This window comes from Patella vulgata, chromosome 4, assembly GCF_932274485.2.
Source record: "Patella vulgata chromosome 4, xgPatVulg1.2, whole genome shotgun sequence".
NCBI lineage: Eukaryota > Metazoa > Mollusca > Gastropoda > Patellidae > Patella > Patella vulgata.
In genome coordinates, this window is record NC_065882.2 from 30,261,944 (window position 1) to 30,283,274 (window position 21,331).

Consider the following 21,331-nt stretch of genomic DNA (forward strand, 5'->3'; position numbering starts at 1 on the left):
TTTTTTAGCTCGGGGCACCCTAGCAAGAGATGGATAGAGAACAAGCCAAAAACATATGGGATTTTTTGTACAATCAGGGGCAATAATCCACAAAGTTATGGTCTGAAATGCGCAAATATCAAAAGGGACTGAGATCTTTGGAATATAAAGATATGTTTTAAGTTTCATCAAAATTGGGTAAAAATTGTAACCTCTAGAGGGTCCACAACCTTCATATTGCATACTTTTACACAATTTGCGTACAAAGAGCGGCCATTTTGTTAGGCGATTTTTCAAACAATCAGGAGCCATTACCCAGGAAGTTACGTTCAGATATGCACCAAGATCTTAGTGTGTAATGGTGATATATTCATGTTTTGTTTTTTTAAATCGGATAAAAATTGTGACCTCTACAGGGACCACAAGCTAAAAACGTGATATTTCGTACAATCCGGGGCCATAATTCAGGAAGTTACGATCCGATATGCGCGAATATCAAAAGGACCCAAGATATTTGGGTTATAAATATGTATTTCAAGTTTCATCAAAATCGGATGAAAATTGTGACCTCTATAGGGTCCACAAACTTGATATACCAGATGTTATACACTATCTGAGTTCAAGGGGCGGCCATTTTGTCTGGCAATTTTGGCCCGATTTTCACAAAATTCAATCTCAATCAACATTACGGTGTAACGGTGATATATTCAAATGTTTTTTTAAATCGGATAATAATTGTGATCTCTAGAGGGACCACAAGCTAAAAACGCAATTTATCGTACAATCAGGAAGTTAATATCCGATATGCGTGAAACTTACATTTCATGTTTCATCAAAATCAGAAGAAAATTGTGACCTCTAGAGCTGGGATCACGTGGCTAAGTGGGTAAGACGCTGGCTCGCTAGCCTGGAGGTCGGGTGTTCGATCCCTGCATTGGCCGAGAAAGTTCATCCAAATTTTCTTGCATGGTTCCCCCTTGTCAGTGATGCAGGACGGAGGGCCTGACAAGGACACCTGTCTAGTCCTTCGGATGAGACAAAAAACCGAGGTCCCGTGTATACATTGGAATGCACGTAAAAGATCCCTTGGCAGTTGGAATTCGATATAAGAGTAGGCGATAGTGCCGCTGCCCGGGCAAAATTTCCCTCATAGCACACTGTGTGGCGTATGCCCGTCTTCATTAGCCCAGGTTAGGAGCAGAACAGTAGGACGTTAAACCCCATTTCATTTCATTTCATTTCTTTGTGACCTCTAGAGGGTCCGCAGTCTTGATATACCATATTTTTACACTATTTGAGTACGAGGGGCGGCCATTTTGTTTGTCAGTTTTGGTCCGATTTTAAATCGGATAAAAATTATGACCTCTATAGGGTCCACAAGCTAAAACGCGATTTTGCGTACAATCAGGAAGTTATGGTCCAATATGCGTGAATATCGAAAGGAACTGAGATCTTTGGGTTATAAACTTACATTTCACGTTTCAACAAAATCGGATAACCAGCGGCTGCCAGGCAGGATACGCCCACATTTTCGAGAGATGGATAGAGAACAAGCTAAGAAGAAAGTGATTTTTCCTGTAACGGTGATACAATAATACTTTTTTTTTAAATCGGATAAAAATTATGACCTCTATAGGGTCCACAAGCTAAAAACGCGATTTTTCATACAATCAGGGGCCATAATTCAGGAAATTACAATTCGATATGCGCAAATATCGAAAGGAACCGAGATCTTTGTGTTATAAACTTACATTTCAAGTTTCAACAAAATCAGATAAAAATTTAAACTTTGATATACCCTATTTTTACGCTATTTGAGAACGAAGGGCGGCCATTTTATCTGACAGTTTTATCAGTCATGCTTAGGGTGTAACGGTGATATAATAATACGTTTTTTTAAATCGGATAAAAATTATGACCTCTATAGGGTCCACAAGCTAAAAACGCGATTTTTCATACAATCAGGGGCCATACTTCAGGAAGTTACGGTCCGATATGCGCGAATATCGAAAGGAACCGAGATCTTTGGGTTATAAACTTACATTTCAAGTTTCAAAAAAATCAGATAAAAATTGTGACTTCTATAGGGTCCACAAGCTAAAAACGTGATTTTTCGTACAATCAGGGGCCATAATCCATGAAGTTTCGATCCGATACATGCAAATATCAAAAGCAGCCAAGATCTTTTGGGGATAAACCTATATTTCAAGTTTCGTCAAAATCGGATAAGAATTGTGACCTGTAGGGAGTCCACAAACAATTGTGGACGGACAGGGGCGACGGCATAATACGTCCACATGAAAATGTGGGCGTATAAAAACATGATTTTTCGTACAATCAGGGGCCATAATTCAGGAAGTTACGGTCTGATATGCGCGAATATCGAAAGGAACTGAAATCTTTGGGTTAGAAACTTACATTTCATGTTTCATCAAAATAGGATTAAAATTGTGACCTCTATAGGGTCCACAACCTTGATATACGCTATTTGAGAACGAAGGGCGGCCATTTTGTCTGTCAGTTTTGGACAGATTTTCACGAAATTCGAACTCGTCTATCCTTAGGGTGTAATGGTGATATAATAATACGTTTTTTTAAATCGGATAAAAATTATGAGCTCTATAGGGTCCACAAACCTCAAAATGCGATTTTTCGTACAATCAGGGGCCATAATTCAGGAAGTTACAATCCATTAGGCGCGAATATCGAAGAGAACCAAGATCTTTGGCTTATAAACTTACATTTCAAGTTTCAACAAAATTGGATAAAAATTGTGACCTCTTTAGGGTCCACAACCTTGATATACCATATTTTTTACGCTATTTGAGAACGAAGGGCGGCCATTTTGTCTGTTAGATTTGGGCCGATTTTCATGAAATTCGAACTCAGCCGTCCTTAGGGTGTAACAGTGATATAATAATACGTTTTTTCAAATCGGATAAAAATTATGACCTGTATACGGTCCACAAGCTAAAAACACGATTTTTCGTACAATCAGGGGCCATAATTCAGGAAGTTACGGTCCGATATGCACAAATATCGAAAGGAACCGAGATCTTTGGGTTATAAACTTATATTTCAAGTTTCAACAATATTGGATAAAAATTGTGACCTCTATAGGGTCCACAACCTTGAATACCATATTTTTACACTATTTGAGAACGAAAGGCGGCCATTTTGTCTGTCAGTTTTGGGCCGATTTTCACGAAATTCGAACTCAGCCGTCCTTAGGGTGTAACGGTGATATAGTAATACGGTTTTTTAAAATGGATAAAAAATATGACTTCTATAGGGTCCACAAGCTAAAAACGTGATTTTTCGTACAATCAGGGGCCATAATTCAGGAAGTTACGGTCCGATATGCGCGAATATGGAAAGGAACTGAGATCTTTGGGTTATAAATTTACATTTAAAGTTTCAACAAGATTGGATAAAAATTGTGACCTCTATATGGTCCACAAGCTAAAAACGTGAAGTGTCTATCCGATACATGCCAATATCAAAAGCAGCCAAGATCTTTTGGGGATAAACCTATATTTCAAGTTTCGTCAAAATCGGATAAGAATTGTGACCTGTAGAGAGTCCACAAACAATTGTGGACGGGCGGACAGGGGCGACGGCATAATACGTCCACATGAAAATGTGGGCGTATAAAAATAATGTGATATTGTGAAGTGAACCTATGTTTTTATTATGCTATATTATATATTTAATCACTATAATAATCATCAACCGTAAGCTGTACGAACGTAGACATAGCTTCACCAACACCATTAGCAGCTTCTAACATCTCATTATGATTGTGAAATGATTTGGATATAGATGAATCACCTAAAAATATAAACATACCTAATCACATGTCAGAAAATAAATACATGCAGTAGAAAGAAACTCCTTCATAGCACTCTACATGCAGTAGAAAGAAACTCCTTCATAGCACTCTAATTTTTATAAATTTCAAGTTTGGTGTCAAGCATTAGAACTGTGAGAGGATGCACCCTATTAATTTTCAAATTTGGTGTGAGCAATTCGGACTGTGTTTGGGGGATATTGTTGGACAAATGTTCCAATATTGTTAGACAAATTTTCGAATAAACAAGTGGTTGCCATGCAAGATAACCCACATTTTGTAAGATATTAACGGGGAACAGAGAAAGTCAATAGAGCTACTCCTCTGGTTGTCCCAATGCTTCATATCAAATTTGAAAAAGTTTTGTTTTTATGCGCACCAAATTCAAACTCATTCACATTTTGCATAAAAAAAACAGGGGTTAAACGAATAGAATGGAGGGTCTGATACATACCAAAGTCAAACTCATCAAAAGATCCTTAAAGTAGCTAAGTCTGTAACTCAATATCATCCAAAATCTTCAACAGTTGTATCAAGAGACTCGAGGGACGAAGCTAGACACATTGTACCAAATCAAACGGCGTATGTAGACTGGAATAACCAGACGCTAGAAATTTGCACTCGCTTGAGACTGCTGGCTTATTTCGCTAAACATAACTGATTTGAAATTGGAGTAAAAACGGAAACCATTGAATGTAAATCAGTTTATGTACATTCATATTACAGTATTATTTGCGTTTCATCTGAATCGGACAAAAATAGTCGCCTCTGGAGGGGGGCATAACTCCAGAACAGAGAGGTCTGATATGTACCAAAATTGCTATAGATTTCACTTATATTACTGACCAAACAAATTCACGTAGAGCGATATCTCCTAAGGAGATGTTGCAATAGATTATCAAATTTATCACACAAGCGATATCTACTGTAGAATGTATTACTGGGTGATCAACATATATTTTATGTTTCAGCAAAACTGAATAACCAGCGGCTGCCAGGCAGGATACGCCCACATTTTCGAGAGATGGATAGAGAATAAGCTAAAAAGAAAGTGATTTTTCGTACAATCAGGGGCCATAATTCAGGAAGTTACTGTCCGATGTGCGTGAATATCGAAAGGAACCTAGATCTTTGGGTTATAAACTTACATTTCAAGTTTCATCAAAATCGGATAAAAATTGTGACCTCTATAGGGCCCACAACCTTGATATACCATAGGGCCCACAAACTATTTGAGAACGAACGGCGGCCATTTTGTATATGGTCCACAAGCTAAAAACGTGATTTTTCGTACAATCAGGAGTCATAATCCATGAAGTTACAGTCCAATATATGCCAATATTGAAAGGAACCGAGATCTTAGGGTGATAAACCTATATTTCAAGTTTCGTTGAAATCGGATAAAAATTGTGACCTGTAGACTGTTCATAAACAATTGTGGACGGACAGGGGCGACGACAATATACGTCCACAAGAAAATGTGGGCGTATAAAAATTGTAACCTCTAGAGGGCCCACAAACAAAATGACCAGGGGCAGTGAGGGATGGCATAATAAGTCCACATGAAAATGTGGGCATATAAAAACATTACTCAATAGAAAGATGTTATACTTACATGTTGCAGAATATGACATATCTTTAGGAAAAACATCATCTATTCTTTGTAATAAATCTCGAATCTCAGGATCTTCATCACCTGTTTCTAGTTGTGATTGACACATTGAACAATTCTGTATTTTATATTTATCCAGGCAAGTGTTCTTCCATAAATAATCATCTTCCTGATAATTATGTGGATTTTCCTAAATTTATACCAAAAACAATTGCAAATCAATACTAGAACTCCGAAAGAGTACTGACGTGTTTCAGCTAAATGCATCACGTGGCATCATCATCATTTCACTTTTATTTTCAAGACTTTAATAGCATTTATCAAGCATACATGATACATGGGAAACAACTTTGCTCAGAACTTGCACTATAAAAATATTTAGCTCCCTTGCATTAATAATTTTTACCTGCATTGGTTTGAAAAAAAATTACCTATATATCTTCTGTATATTATGCGCAATCGACAAAGTTCAAAGTGGAATCGGAAGTAAACAAAATCGAAATTCAAAAAACGGCTCCCTAAGAATTATTCCCACCATGGCTGGCTTCAAAAACCCCCAAAAGTTTGCAAAAATCGGAATCAAAATGGCGGCTGAATATTGATTTGAAGCTATTTTTTAAAAATAAAACCCAATATGGTACCAAACAGTTGAAAAATGTTATCGAACAAGATCTCTGAAGATGAAAGATAATAACTGAGGCTAACACCACCATGCCATTTTTAAAATGGAGAAAACTATTTATGTTCGGAAAAAATCTGTATTTTCTGAAAGCCCTCACAAAAGAAATTTTTGTATATGCCATTTTGAGAGCATTGATGTGTTCCTTATTCCTACCAAGATTCAACTTAGTACCTCAAATAGTGATGGAGATACGGCATCTTGAATATCGACAAAATATTAAAGAAAAATTTCGCAAATCTTTGATGCTGAAACAAATTGAGCGAACTTTCGAATTTCGAAAAACAGTCAATCAGAGCCCCATGGGATTCGTCCAATGATTCCAAATATGGAAACCTGACAAAGATATGTTAAGAAATAAACAAGATATGGCCAATTTTTTTTCCTCTCTGTAAAACTATACCAGTTTGTGAAAAATTTACCCAATTTATATTTAATAAATAGTTCCAGGACTCCAACCACATCTACATTGGCAGAATGAAAATGTAGGTGTATAAAAAGAATTATTGTGACCTCTGCTTCCCTCTCAAGGTGGAAGACAAAAAGTTTGATGGATTGACAAACCCAGACTATTTAACTGTTATTTAAGGAAATTCTTTGCATTGCCAAAAACTGCACTCACTTGATTAGATAGTGTTGTTATTTACAATCCCCCTCTCATCCTAGCGCCCGAAGGGCGTGATGGATGAGAAGGATTATATGAATATATAGCCCGAGGGCTCGAGGATTTATATTGCATATTTCTCATTGTTCTTTCAAACCATGCACAATCGCTCAAACTTTAAAGGCTAAAAAATAGCTCACCGAATCACTGTGTATAAACACGTGACCACGCTCTATATAAACGATCACAACACTTTCAGTATTGTCTTTTTAAAGATTTGTTGACAGCCGAAAAATAGCACAGGGAGGGCTCAAGGGAGGGAAGATAAATCCTTGAGCCCTCGGGCTATATATTCATATAATCCTTCTCATCCATCACGCCCTTTGGGTGCTAGGATGAGAGGGGGATTATATTCCATATATGCCCTTCGGGCATCTCAGATTTATATTGCATAGTTTAAAGGGTTGTCAACAATGGAAATAACAACTAAAACAAATAAGTAGTTCATTTATTATTTATTCCGCAGCCAGCATACAAAATAAACAAATTTCGCACATACTGGTGGTAAAACCTGGCAAATATATATCCATATTTCCTGTTTGCAGCCTTCAAAATGTCTGAATGTGAACAATCACCATTAAATGTCGAAGAAGTTGATGCCCCTCTAATTGAGTGGGCTTTAAAAATAGAAGTATCAATACCAGCTAACTTTAATATTTGTCTTAAACACCTAGCAGAAGTTCCTGGAGCTATAGCCTTCTTCGTATAAAAGGAAAGCAAATCCTTGACTGATTTACGGTATTCTGCTGCTGTACGGATAAACTGTCTCGAAGTAAAACAAGGACAGATCCTGACATCTTAAAAACTTGGAATTTTAACCCTGAATAACGGTGTTAAAGGTCGAGAAGTTTTTGAAACCTTATTTACTCTCAAGGTTATAACAGAGCCTGAATCATATAAACCATTAAGACAAAAGTCTGTTAAAATTTGACATCTCGAAGCTGTAGCTAAAGCCAACAAACCAACTGGTTTTATATGTCAGTATTCTCAAAGATAAATTTTGCAATGGATACAGCGTACCCAAATAATTTACTAATATTGAAGCATTCCAAGTAAACAGATATTTATGGAGTTACAGAGAATCAAATAATGTTTTTTACCCTATAAGGAAATTGTTAGACATCTCTCCTAAGAAATTTATAAAACTACAGATGGATGAAATGAATTAATTTGTTGTCCACAACACCAAAAATTTCATCTTCTCCAGCTAGGCCAATGCATACTGTTCGTAGTAGATGGCCGCCAAGAATTAAGGATGAAATTAGAAGATTGCTATGATATTCCTCTATTATAGAAGGACTGCTAGGTATCCTGCATCCTGTTAGATATAGATTCTTCCCTCTAAGAGAATGTAAAGCACCATTGTGGCTTAAACGTAAAAAGGTTCTTGCGAACCGGTAACCGAACTGGGTCGGCTGTGAGCATAGATAGTAAAATTGGATACCATACAGGAGTTGACCAGCCTGGAATGATTATGGCTGCTTGATCTACTGTTTTGAAATACCTTTGCCAGAACCATTGATACATATATAGAAGGTCTGGATGTCAAGAAACATTTTTCTAAATGTCTATTAAGTCTGGAAGCAAACAGATCAACATCATGTATGAAAAAATGATTACAAATCTTTGTAAAGATATACTCATTTAGCTTAATTCCGTTGAACTAGAAAATATTCTAGACAAAATGTCCATCAATACATTAGATTTACCAACAACATGTTTGGCTGACAAAAAGATTCCTTTTTTCAAAGACCACAGCCAAACTTCTTTAGACAATTCAAAAAGATTACCAATATAACCACCCTGATTATTTATATAAGTAATACAAAGGTATTATCAGACTGGATACAAATATGTATAAAAAACAAATATGACCACAGACAGAACATTGAATATTACTCAAACTTCTAAATAATTTATATAGTTTCCTTGCTCTTAAAGATTTCAATGGCCATTGCTTTGGAATTTACCCTGTGGGCACCCCATCCATATGGGAAAACATCTGATGTTATGAACCATTTATACATGTATAATAGAATGATGAATATAAAACCCATTATATAAAAACCTTAGATATCCACCATTCTATTTCCAAAAACATTGCCTGAATATGAATGATATCATTATCATAGCTGAAGATACAGTGTGACAGAAATATATTTTTCTGTTTGTCTAAATAATGGATAAATATAATGCAAGTATAATAGCAGTTCTACTAAAGGAACACTGACCAATAAATGATGGCTCATATGAATTAATAAATTTGAACTAAACAAAATTTCCTCAGCCATTATTATTTATTTTAGAAACTCTCTCATATGTCAACAAGCTTGATAACTTTCTGTATTAATTATGAAGCCTAAAATACTTTCTGTATTAATTATGAAGCCAAACCTAAAAAAACCTGTACATAGCAGATAAAGAATCATCTATAAAGTATGTTCTGTTTCCTGAGCCAAGCAAACAAAGTTTTGAGAATATTTGTAAAGATACATGTATGTGTAACTGAAGAAAGACCAAAAGGTAAACATGTAAACACATAAACTTGATCTCGCCATTTGAAACGTAGATATATTCGATGATCAAGACAAACAGGAATTGAAAAATAAGTCTCTTTAATATCAATGGATGTTAAAAAATCGTTCCGTTTAATAGCCTTAGGGCAATTGCCAGTGTTTCCTGCTTAAACAGTTTTGTTTTTTTTGTTTTTGTTTTTAAATAATAATAATAATAATATAACTGTATGCTGATGATACAGAATCGATGGCTTTCTTAAATATCATTTAAATGACTTCCTCATCCATTAAAGACATCTGTTTATGATTAAAAGGCAGGCTATTTGGAATAGCCTTCTGAATAAATGAGTTGAAATAAAGTCAATCTTATAACCACTAACGATATTCACTGATCTGAGGTAATAGTGGCCCAGTAATATATAAATTTGTCCAGCATAAAATATTTATTACTTTCCAATGTCTAGTGGTAGTTTTGGCGAGGTAATCTGCCTCTCGCCCTGCTCCAGTTGGAGATGACAGCCCTTGAAGGGCCTGCCGGAACAATCCAGCCGGACAAAGTGTCACCAACAGGCCTTGTTGTTAAATATATTGGGTGCTACCTTTTGCTGCGATATTTCCCAAGAAATAATCTATGCTTCAGAGACAACTCTAAATGGGCCTTACCTAAGGTTATGATAGAATCTACAATAGAGGACTACCTCAGGGTCAATATTTTTATTTAAAAGAGGTATCAGAGGGCATAAACCCAGACATAACAGTTTTAGAACCTCCTGAAGATAACAATCCTGAGCCGCTTAGGGCAGGGCATGACAAATATCCTGGTCCAACAAAGGTGGCAACAATCTCTTGCATTTAACTTATAGAGGATAGTAGAATGTCAATTACTTTTTCTCGACCCTTTTTATTGGTATCTTGGTTGATCACAGAATCATTAAAGACATCATCACCCTAAAAGATTTTGGGGATGTCAAACTTAGTTTCTTGTGTTTACTCCATGAATTCATCATACAAACTTTGAGGATCCATGATATCTAAACCTGATCCATTATTAGTTACCGGTACTTAAAATGTTATTGTATACTTTTTATCTTCATGATGTACTGATACCGCATCTTCAAAACCATGTGATGCAGGTCTATTAGCCGACCTAACAGACTGATGAACATCAATTACCATAAAGACTTTGATTTTAAGATGGATTGTTATATTAAATCAGTGAAGATTGGACATCAAGGAAACCTGGTTTTGAAGAAACTCAAATTCATTTTTATCTACTAAAATGCCACCACCTGAAAATATTACTTGCATTATGATTTAAGCCTATAGCAGGGGCCGTATGATAAAACATAAATGATCAACACACATTGAACACAATGGAAAGAAAATTTAAGAACATGATAACAGCATTATCACGAACACACGAATGTGCACGGTCTAGATCAAAAGAGAAAAAGACAATGCTGAAAGTGTTGTGATTGTTTATATAGAGCTTGGTCACATGTTTATACACACTGATTCGGTGAGCTATTTTTTACCCTTTAAAGTTTGAGCGATTGTGCATGGTTTGAAAGAACAATGAGAAATATGCAATATAAATCTGAGATGCCCGAAGGGCATATATGGAATATAATCTCAGTCACTGAAAAGTAGTAATAGTGATATTTGTACGTTTAGGGTATAGATATCTACCAATTTTGGTAAATTTGTATAAATATCGGTAAAATTCTAATTATCGCAACAAATCTAATACGAAGAGGCTAAAATCTGTAGATACGGTGTGTTAATTAACAGGGGTGAGAAATTGACTGAAAGGTGATTTAATTATTGCTAGGGGTGAAAATCTCTGGGACGGTGCGTTTTCTGTACTGGGTGTGTAATTAACGGATAGGTTAAAAACGACTGACACGGTGTGTAATTCTTTGTTTGGTGAGTTTTCTCAAAAACGTGTTATAACTGCACCAAAGGTGTTTTATTACGGACTAGCAGGCTTATTCTGACGTGTAGGTGTTAAATCCAATTTACTGTGCGATTTCTTGTTGTTCTGTGTTTTACGCAGATGTTAAACATAGGTCTTTATACGTGCTGTAGTTACATATGTGTGTTCTTATATGTATTCATTTCTTGATGAATACTACGCGTTTTATACTTCGTACCATAGTCGAGCTGCAGTTATTAGGGTTTCACACTGCGTAGCTTGTGTGAAACACTATTGTTTTTGTTAAGATTATTATTCTTCTTCTTATTATTAGGCTTTCAGACTTTGTCTGTAAGACTATTGTTTTTACTAAGATTATTATTAGGCTTTCAGACTTTCGTCTGAAAGACTATTGTTTTTACTAAAATTATTATTATTAGGCTTTCAGACTTTGTTTTTACTAAAATTATTATTATTATTATTTTTTACCGCTGCAGCCTATTTCTCCATGATCGGAAACAGATATCGATCTGGAACCAAATTTTCTATTGGGAAACCATGTGGTGGCTACTCCTTAAAACAATTTTGAAACTTTTGCGCAGACCGGAAGTGGCTGAATTTCGTGCAGTGCAGAAAAATTAAAAAACGGCCGTAGCTTCGTCAATACTGTACCTATTTTCATACAAATGACATTTTCAGAAACCCTGAGTCTTTTCTCGGACGATAGCAGTTGAAAATTTCGAAATTTCGAACCTTTGTCGCTGACTTCTAGTGTTCGAAAAATGAAAAATTTTGTTTAAAACACAATTTTTGTTATTTTTCAAAATTTTCAAATTTGACCTACATTTTGGGATACCAGAAATATAAGTTTCATTCCGAGTTATCGCCCTTTATTTTTCGATTTTTTTCGAATTTTCTGCCCATTTCCCAACCCTTATATTTTTGGGAAATGATAAATCGATAGTTCTGAAAGTCCTGGAACATAAAGCTATATAGTCAGACCGCTGCATAAAGCAATTTCAAAAACGATCCGGAAACCGGAAGTAGTCGAAATAATGATAGATATTTCGAAAAAAATGCAAAAAATGGGTGTTTTGGGGAAAAACTTGATTTCTCCGTCCAGTATCAAAGGATTAAACGAATTAAACTTTCGTTGAGTGGCCCGAGGAATGGACTGTCGAATGATGCCCAATTTATAGGGATACTGTTACCAAGCAGCAAAATATGACAAGCAGAAATTCAAGTATTTTCTGATTTGGAACGTTTTTGGACGCCTGTATCTCGAAATCTTAATAACAGCAACTTTTTTTTTAACTTTCTCTATCGAGAGTCCATTCGATAGTCTTGTGAATTATGCCATCCAATAAGACTTTGAAATGTCTGGAATACGATAAAAAAGGGACTGAAAATCGAAAAAAGTCGAAAAATCGTGAAATTTTGCAAAATGCTCTATTACTTTATTATTTAAACAAATTTTTACAAAAAGATTACAGATTCGGATAGCTGACCTAATTACGATTCTAACGATGTATAATATGTATTGAGTTATTGAAATTTAATTTTCGATATTTTGACATTTTTGCATTTTTGGCACCTTTGAACATAGGATTTCTCAGGGTCATTTTATCTGATCAGATAATGTAATATATCATTACAGAGCCCTGCCGCTATTTAATTGCCCAAACTGGTTATTAAAACTATTCCGACAATAATCTCCATACCGGAAGTATTCAAAAAATGTAAAAAAAAAGGTTAAAAAATTGTCGCTCTTGCGAAAAGCTGGATTTCTCGGTCAGATATTACCGGACCAAAAGAAGTAAAGTGTCTTTGGATAGCCCCATTAATGGATTATTATATGGCATCTCAATGGTACGATTTCGATGGTTAGAAAATGAATTGTGGTAAGCCAAAAATCTAGTATTTTCCGTTTTTGGAGCCTTTTTAGACGTCTTTTCTCGAAAACGACAACTCCGATTTTTCTGAAACTTTTTTAACGCAGAATCCTATGGGTGGGCTATGGCGTGAGTCCAACAATAAAAGCATTAATTGAAATAACATAAGTTGTCCAAAAAGAGCCTCAATCTTGGAAAAAAGTTGAAAAATCCTTACATTACTGAAAATGATCTTCTAATTTTCTTTCTTTGGAAAACAGCTGAATGAATTATTCTGAAACTTCTTGTACAGAAGGTAAGGTAACCAAACAACTTGTTAAAGCTATCCCGACAATGATCCATAAAACGGAAGTAGTCGAAAAAATTTCGGATATTTTGAGAAAAAAAAACCGTAAAAATAAAAAAAAATGGAGATCTTGCGAAAAAAGTGATTAATACGCCAGATTTCACCGAATCAAAACAACTAAAGTGTCATTGGATAGTTCGAACAATGGACAATCTTATGAGATCTAAATTCGCGGGTTAGGCAATATATAATGGAACGCTGAAAATCTATTATTTTCCTTTTTGGAGCCTATTCAGACGCTTTTATTTCGAAAACTTCTCTTATTTCCTTTCTTAAACTTCTATTACTTAGAGTCCTAACGGTGGTCTATGGTGTGAATCCAAATTTAAAAGCCTCAATATAGTATAAACGGTCCAAAAGGGCCACAATCTTTGAAAAGAAGTCGAAAAATCGTTATATCTGTAAATCTGCTTCTAATGGTATAAGGGAGGTAAAAGTGTCCAATGGATCTTTCTGAAACTTCTGGTACAGGAAATTAAGTTCCCATACCACTTGTTAAATCTATCCCGATAATGATCCGTAAAAAGGAAGTAGTCAAATAATTATTCGATATTTAAAAAAAAAAGACAGTAAAAAAAATCGGTGCTCTTGCAACAATCGGGATTTCACCGTCGGGTGTGACCGGATCAAAACAGCTAAAGTATCGTTTGGTAGCTCGATAAATGGGCTATTGTATGACACACTTCCTGTCTGATTCCTGAAAGCCGGTTCAGTGCTGCTTGCAGGTCTAGTTAGGCTTTCAGACTTATTATTATTATTATTATTTACCGCGGGAGCCTAGATCTCCATGATCGAAAACAGATATCGATCTGGAATTAGATTTTCTATCGGGAAACCATGTGGTGGCTACTTGATAAAATATTTTTGAAATTTCTGCGCATACCGGTAGTGACCGAACTTTGTATGTTGTCTAAAAATTGAAAATTGGCCATAGTTTCGTCAATTCTTTATCCATTTTCAAGCAAATTACATTTTTGGAATCCCTGAATCTTTTCTGGGACAATGGCTATCTCACATTTTTCAATTTCGAACATTCGTCTATGACTTTTATCGTTCGAAAATTGAAAACATGTTGTTTACGAGACAATTTTTGTTATTTTTCAGAATTTTCAAATTTGACTTACATTTTTGGATACCTGAAGTCCATCCGATTCCAGTATTTTTCGATTTTTTTCGAATTTTCTTCCCATTTTGTGAGCTCGGGTTTCGTTTTATGGCAGAATTGACGTTTCTGAAACTTCTGGAACATGAAGTTATAGTCCAATACCAACTTATAAAGCAATTTCGACAAGAATCCTTAAACCGGAAGTAGTCGAAATAATATGCGATATTTTGAAAAAAACGTGAAAAATTGGTGTTTTGGGTAAAAACACGATTTCTCCGTCCGATATCAACGGATTAAACAAATTAAGGTATCATTTGGTCGGGCGGTGATTGGACCACTGAATGATACCCAATTCCTGCGGATACTATGATCAGGCAGCAAAATATGGCACGCTGAAAATCAAGTATTTTCTGATTTTTAGCATTTTTGGACGCCTGTATCTCAAAAACTACGCCAGCGATTTTTATGAAACTTTCTCTATCGAGAGACCTTGTGGTAGTCTTGTGTACGAAGCATTCCATTACGACATTCAAATATCTGGAATAGGTGAAATAACGGACTGAAAATCGAAAAAAGTCGAAAAATCGTGAAATTTTGGAAAATGCTCTACTATTTTTTTATTTTAAGAAATTTTCAAAAAAAGGTTGTATATTCTTATAGCTGACCTAACTACGATTCTAACGATGTATAATATGTATGTAGTTATTGAAATTTAATTTTCGATATTTTAATTTTTTTGCATTGTTGGCACTTTTGAACATAGGATTTCTCAGGGGCATTTTATCTGATCAGATAATGTAATATATCATTACAGAGCCCTGTGGCTATTTTAGTGCCCAAACCGGCTATTAAAACTATTCCGACAATAATAACCATACCGGAAGTATTCAAAAAATGAAAAAAAAGGTTAAAAACATTGTCGCACTTGCGAAAAAATTGATTTCTCCCTTAGGTAATAGCAGACCAAAAGAACTAAAGTGTCGTTGGATAGCCCTATTAATGGACCATCATATGGTATCTAAATAATACGATTTTGATGGTAAGGAAATAAATTATTGTATGAAGAAAAATCTAGTATTTTACGATTTTTTAACATTCTGAGACGCCATTTTCTCGAAAACGACGCCTACGATTTTTCTTACTCAAAGTCCTATCGGTTGTCTATATAGTGAATCCAAAATGAAAAGCATTGAAATAATATAGGTGGTCCAAAAATGGCCTCAAACTTTGAAAAAAATTGAAAAATCGTTAAATTTTTGGAAATGCTCTTTGATTTATCTTTTTTTCCAAAACTACTCATTGGATGTTTCTGACACTTCTGGTACAGAAAGTTAAGTATCCAAAGAACTTCATAAAGCTATCACGACAATGATCGTAAAACCGGAAGTAGTCGGAAAAATGTCCGATATTTTGGAAAAAATTTTTTTTTACGAAAACCTTTTTAATTTTTTTTTACGAAAACCTTTTTTATTTATGAATATTTTTTGATGGTATTTTACACAGGGTTAAAATATCATCCTACTTGAGCAGAAATGAGAAAGAAAAATATCTCGGTAATTTGCGTTAGCCGCCATCGGTTAATTTAGTTTTTCGTACCCAGAGAAATTATTTATTGTTCGATTTGTATAAAGCAAAGTTCATATGCTTCGTGGTCCCAATTGTAATTTTTTTTGTTACGGTGAAATTTTTCTGTCGGCAACGGAAGTGACGTAATATTAACTCTAACACCTCTGTTACAGGAAGTTAAGTATCTATTGGACTATCTTATGATACCAAATTCATATGGATACTACGAAAAAGCAGTAAAATATGGTACGCTGAAAGTCAAGTATTGTCTGATTTTGAGCGTTTTTGGAAGCCCATATCTTGAAAACTACTCAAGCGATTTTTCTGAAACATTCTCTAGCGAGAGTCCTCTCGGTAGTCTCGAGTCCTCTCGGTAGTCTCGAGTACGATACATTCCATTTTAAAGACTTTGAAATATCTTGAATAGGTCAAATAACGGGCTGAATATCGAAAAAAAGTCGAAAAATCGTGAAATTTTGGAAAATGCTCTATTATTTTCTTATTTTATGAGATAACGATTATGTATTGAGTTATTGAAATTTTTCTAAAACTTTCTCTATCGAGATACCCTTTGGTAGTCTTGTTATTAGGCTTTCAGACTTTCGTCTGAAAGCCTATTGAGATTACTAAAACTATTATTATTATTATTATTTACCGCGGGAGCCTATTTCTCCATGATCGAAAACAGATATCGATCTAGGGTTCAATTTTCTCTCGGGAAACCATGTGGTGGTTTACTCGATAAAGTACTTTTGAAACTTCTGCGCAGACCGGAAGTGGCCGAATTTTGAACGGTAGCAATAAATCAAAAATCGGCCGTGGTTTCGCAAATTCTTTACCTACTTTAAAACAATTCACATTTTTGGAAACCCTGAATCCTTTCCGAGACAATGGCTATCTCACATTTTTCAATTTCGAACATTCATCTATGGCTTTTGTCATTCGAAATTTGAAAATTTAAATTTTTACAAAAAACTTTTTTATTAATGAATATTTTTTAGTCGTGTTTTACACAAAATTAACGAGTCATCTGACTTGGGCAAAAATGTGATTTTTTTTGTCTCAGTAATTTTCCTTGGCCTTTAAAGGCGCACAAAATGTTGGGAACAGTTTTTTTAATTTCGATTTCATTTTCGAGCAAATTCGATTAAGAGGTGAAAAAAGGTGTAAAATTGACCTATTTACAACCCATTCAGGCTTTTCAGATTTTCAGATATTTCTACGTAACTTTTATAAACTTGTAGCTATAATCTATACGAAGAAAATGTATGTTAAAATTAGTTTGTAATATAAGCAGTTACCTAGAAATGGGCATTTTCGTTATTTTGCCTGTAAAATAGTCAATTATTATTGGATTTTCACAAAAGTGACACCATTTGATTCAGCAAGTATGCGTCGTATCAAATTGATTACAATTTAAAATTGACACCGGCAGTGACGACATTTTGTCAAAAAGTGCATTTTTAACTTTTAAAATCAATATTTTTTTCAAACAAGAATTATTTAATATGTATTAATAATTTTAATTTTTTGTTTACATTCACATATTAATATAATCCATAAGGTCATATAGATTTCACAAAATTGTTTCTAACTTGTTCAGTTGCGGAGAAATAGGCGATTTTCAACAGGTCACTTTTCAAGGTTTTTGGTCCATAAAAGTGTCAATTATTATTCGATTTTCATAAAATTTTCACTGTGTGATACCTAATGCCATTTACAATGTCATACAAGTAATTTAAGATTTTCATTATCACCGGAAATAACGTCATTTTGGCAAAAACTGTATTTTTAGCCTTCAAAACAGATATTTTATTCAAATGAGTCTAATTTGTAATGTTTTTAAAATTATGATATTTGATTCCAATCAACAAATAGATTAAACCCATACGATCATACAGATACCAGAAAATGGTTTCTAACTTGTACGGTTGCAGAGAAATAGACGGTTTTATACAAGTCACTTTTCAAGGTTTTTGGTCTATAAAAGTGGCAATTATTATTCGATTTACATAAAATTTTCACCATGTGATGCCTTATGCCATTTCTGATTTCATAAAACTAATTGGACATTTTCATTATCACCGGAAATACTGTACACTTACATGTAACAAATGTATAAAATGAATTGATATTGCTGGATTTGGTTGATTCGGCGTCCATTTTATTTGATGTGTGCAATGCTTATGTGGAAACCTGTTTAATGGTTTCATTGGTACCGGAAGTGACATATGTTTAGGGTAACGTGGCACCGGTGAAACCGTAGTCATATAAATATATTTGATATTAAAAAAAACCCAGTTAAAGTCGGTGCTCTTGCAAAAATCATGATTTCACGGTCGGGTGTGACCGGATTAAAACACCTAAAGTATCGTTTAGTAGCTCGATGAATGGGCTATTGTATGACACACTTCCTGTCTGATTTCTGAAAGCCGGTTCAGTGCTGCTTGCAGGTCTAGTTAAGCTTTCATATTACATATGAAAGCTTATTGTTTCTGTTAAGATTATTATTGTTATTTTTTTTTTGTGTTTTGTCCACAAATCGGATTTCTCAGAATCTAACCATAGGATCGTTCTGAAACTTTTACCTATCCCCCCAAAAATGGGTGGTGGCTGTTGATTAAATATATTTTCAAAACGTTTTACGAATCCGAAATCACCGAATTTTACGAAGGAATGCATTTGACCTACAATGCTGTAACTTTGTGACTATTTGACCTATTTTACTAATTCTTTTTTCTTTGAGTATCTTGAAACATTTACTTCAAATCTGCAATTTCGGATTTTGGCATTTCGAAAATTCGTCGCTGTCATTTCGAACCGGAAGTTATTACCAATTTGACAACTTCTTTAATAGTTGTGCGATTTTCGTGAAATTTAGAATGTTAGTAGATCTTGCCAATGCGACTTGAATGATGTCCTTGGAAATTTTCTAAATTATCTCCCCTTGGTGAAATTAAGGATCAAAGTTTTCAAAAAAATCGTCGAAATATAGGTCAGAATGACCTAAAAAAAAAATTCGATACTAGACAAGTAATTACTGATTCGTACACAAAATATGGAGTTTGTCGATCGAACCGGAAGTGCCACCATCTTTAAACGTGAAAAATCAAAAAGGCTTTTTTGCTATTTTACTTACAGACTCGGGCGTCATATTTTCGGAATCCTGGAAGGAATGCCTAAAAATCTATCGGATCAGAATTTTGATTTCGGTCACGTGATGGTCACCATTTTGAATTGAAAATGAAAAATAGAAGCAATTTGAAGGGCCGGGACTTTGGAACACAAGAACTCTCCTTCTAATTAAGCTAGAATGTGCAAACTTGGTGTAGGCGTTCACTAAGTCAATGTCATGATTGAGTTCAAAGATGAGCATTTTTTGCCTAGGGTAAGCAGAGATAAGCAAGCTGATTTGTTGATTCTTTAGGGCACGATGACATTGGTTATAATGAATGGAGGGCGATGAAACTCTTGTCAATCGAGAGGCTAATAGCTGGCCTGTTGTGTGAAATCATTGTATCATTTTTTGAAAATGTCCGGGGTAGCCGAAAAAAGGAGATCGAAATCCAAAAAGTCGTATTTTTACGATTTGGGGCATTTTTAGAGGTCGTGTAAAGTAAAATAAAGCATGCATATACATATATTATTGATATTAAATATATCATATAAAAAACTAAACAATGAATCAGCTGTCATTGACAGATTTTATATTATAAGCATGGTCAGTGGAAGGTCAGCGTATTGTCTAACTTGAACTCACTGACTCCGTAACATTATTGTGGGTATGGTATAAGCTGAATTTGATGAGATGCACATATCTCGTATGACTATTTGGTACTTACAGTGTTAGACTTTGTCGTAACGTTACGGTCTCCATTCATCAAATCGTCGTTGGGGCTATAATACGATTTTGAATCAAGTTATTTATCACTGAGGGACTCAAAATTAGGTTTGATGTAGCTCTGCTCATTTACAGTGGCGAATTTAACGGGCTCATGGGTTCCAGCTCCCTCCTCTAGAAATTTCACAGCACCCGCATGGATTGTGGCTAATTTTGTGGCAGAATTTTATTTTTCTGGGGGAGGTATTTCTAAATGGCTCCGACACAAGTGCCTGAAATGCCATGAAATCACGTTTTCGGCCTCCAATTAAAATTTCTTAGCGGGAGAACCCCCTGACCCGACCCCCTTGCGGGGCTTCACGGTCGGTATCAGCCCCCCTCCCCACCACCATGGTTAATCCGGCGTTGATGTTCCCTCTTGTGCAGCTGCAAAAGAATGTACAAGTTCATTGCCTCATTGTCAAAGATCCCACTTTTCTACCCCAGTTCGGGTAATGAGATCGAGCGTATATTGTATAGGGGATATTAAACAAGCAAACAGTATGGCTGATGTCTCCCGCCAAAACCCCAAAGTAAAAGATGACACATTAATTAATCGCACTTTCATATTTTCTTCAAAAGTATCGAGCAATCAAACTATACTGTAAATTTCATCACTCTCTGTCAGATAGAAATCAAGGTTATCTTGTCCCAAAGCATCGACCAATGAAATTGCCAAGCTGTAGCTCAAAATGTTCAGTCAAGACCTGATGAACATCTACACCAAGTTTAAACATTCTAGCTCAATTAAAAGCTGGGTTGTTATGTTCCAGTACTTCATTATAACCAAAGTTATCATACCCCAAAGCATCAACCAATTCAAAGTCCCGGCCAATCAAGTTGCTTTGCTTATCCTGACTAAGAGAATGCTCATTGTCGAACTTGGTCAAGGTAATATGGTCAAGGTACTAATGTAATGAAACTATACACAAAGTTTCATCAAATTGCTTATCTCTGCTTACCCATTTTAATAGTCCCCTGCCAATCGAAAAGCCCCCCGACCAACCCACTCCACTCCCGTGTAATACATTAGGTTATAATTGTGTTACAAACGTATCACAAGGAGCATTTGAATATTCTCTCTGAGGCATCTGATACCACTTGTTCCTATTATTATTTTTTTTTTTTTTTTGTGTCATTTCTACAAATCGGATTTCTCAGAATCTAACCATAGGATCAATCTGAAACTTTGACCTACCCCCCCCCCCCAAAAAAATGGGGTGCGAATGTTGATTAAATATATTTTCAAATCGTTTTTCGAATCCGAAATCACCGAATTTTACGAACAAATTCATTTGACCTACGTTACTGTAACTTTGTAACTATT

At 35.1% G+C, this 21,331-nt stretch overlaps 1 protein-coding gene across 5 annotated transcripts in view; it reads right to left on the reverse strand.

Annotated features, from left to right (window-relative positions):
* Positions 1 to 3,646: 3,646 nt before the first annotated feature.
* Positions 3,647 to 21,331, reverse strand: part of LOC126817146 (dystrophin) — a 293,105-nt gene continuing 275,420 nt past the window's right edge. For all 5 annotated transcript variants that reach the window (XR_007678819.2, XM_050543983.2, XM_050543981.2 and 2 more), the window contains 2 exons: positions 5,445 to 5,631; positions 3,647 to 3,810 (listed from right to left, as the gene is read on the reverse strand). Coding sequence is in view for 4 of the 5 variants with exons in the window: in XM_050543983.2 (XP_050399940.2) it covers positions 3,689 to 3,810; positions 5,445 to 5,631 (309 nt within the window). In the remaining variant the exon portion in view is untranslated. The remainder of the gene's footprint in view (positions 3,811 to 5,444; positions 5,632 to 21,331) is intronic.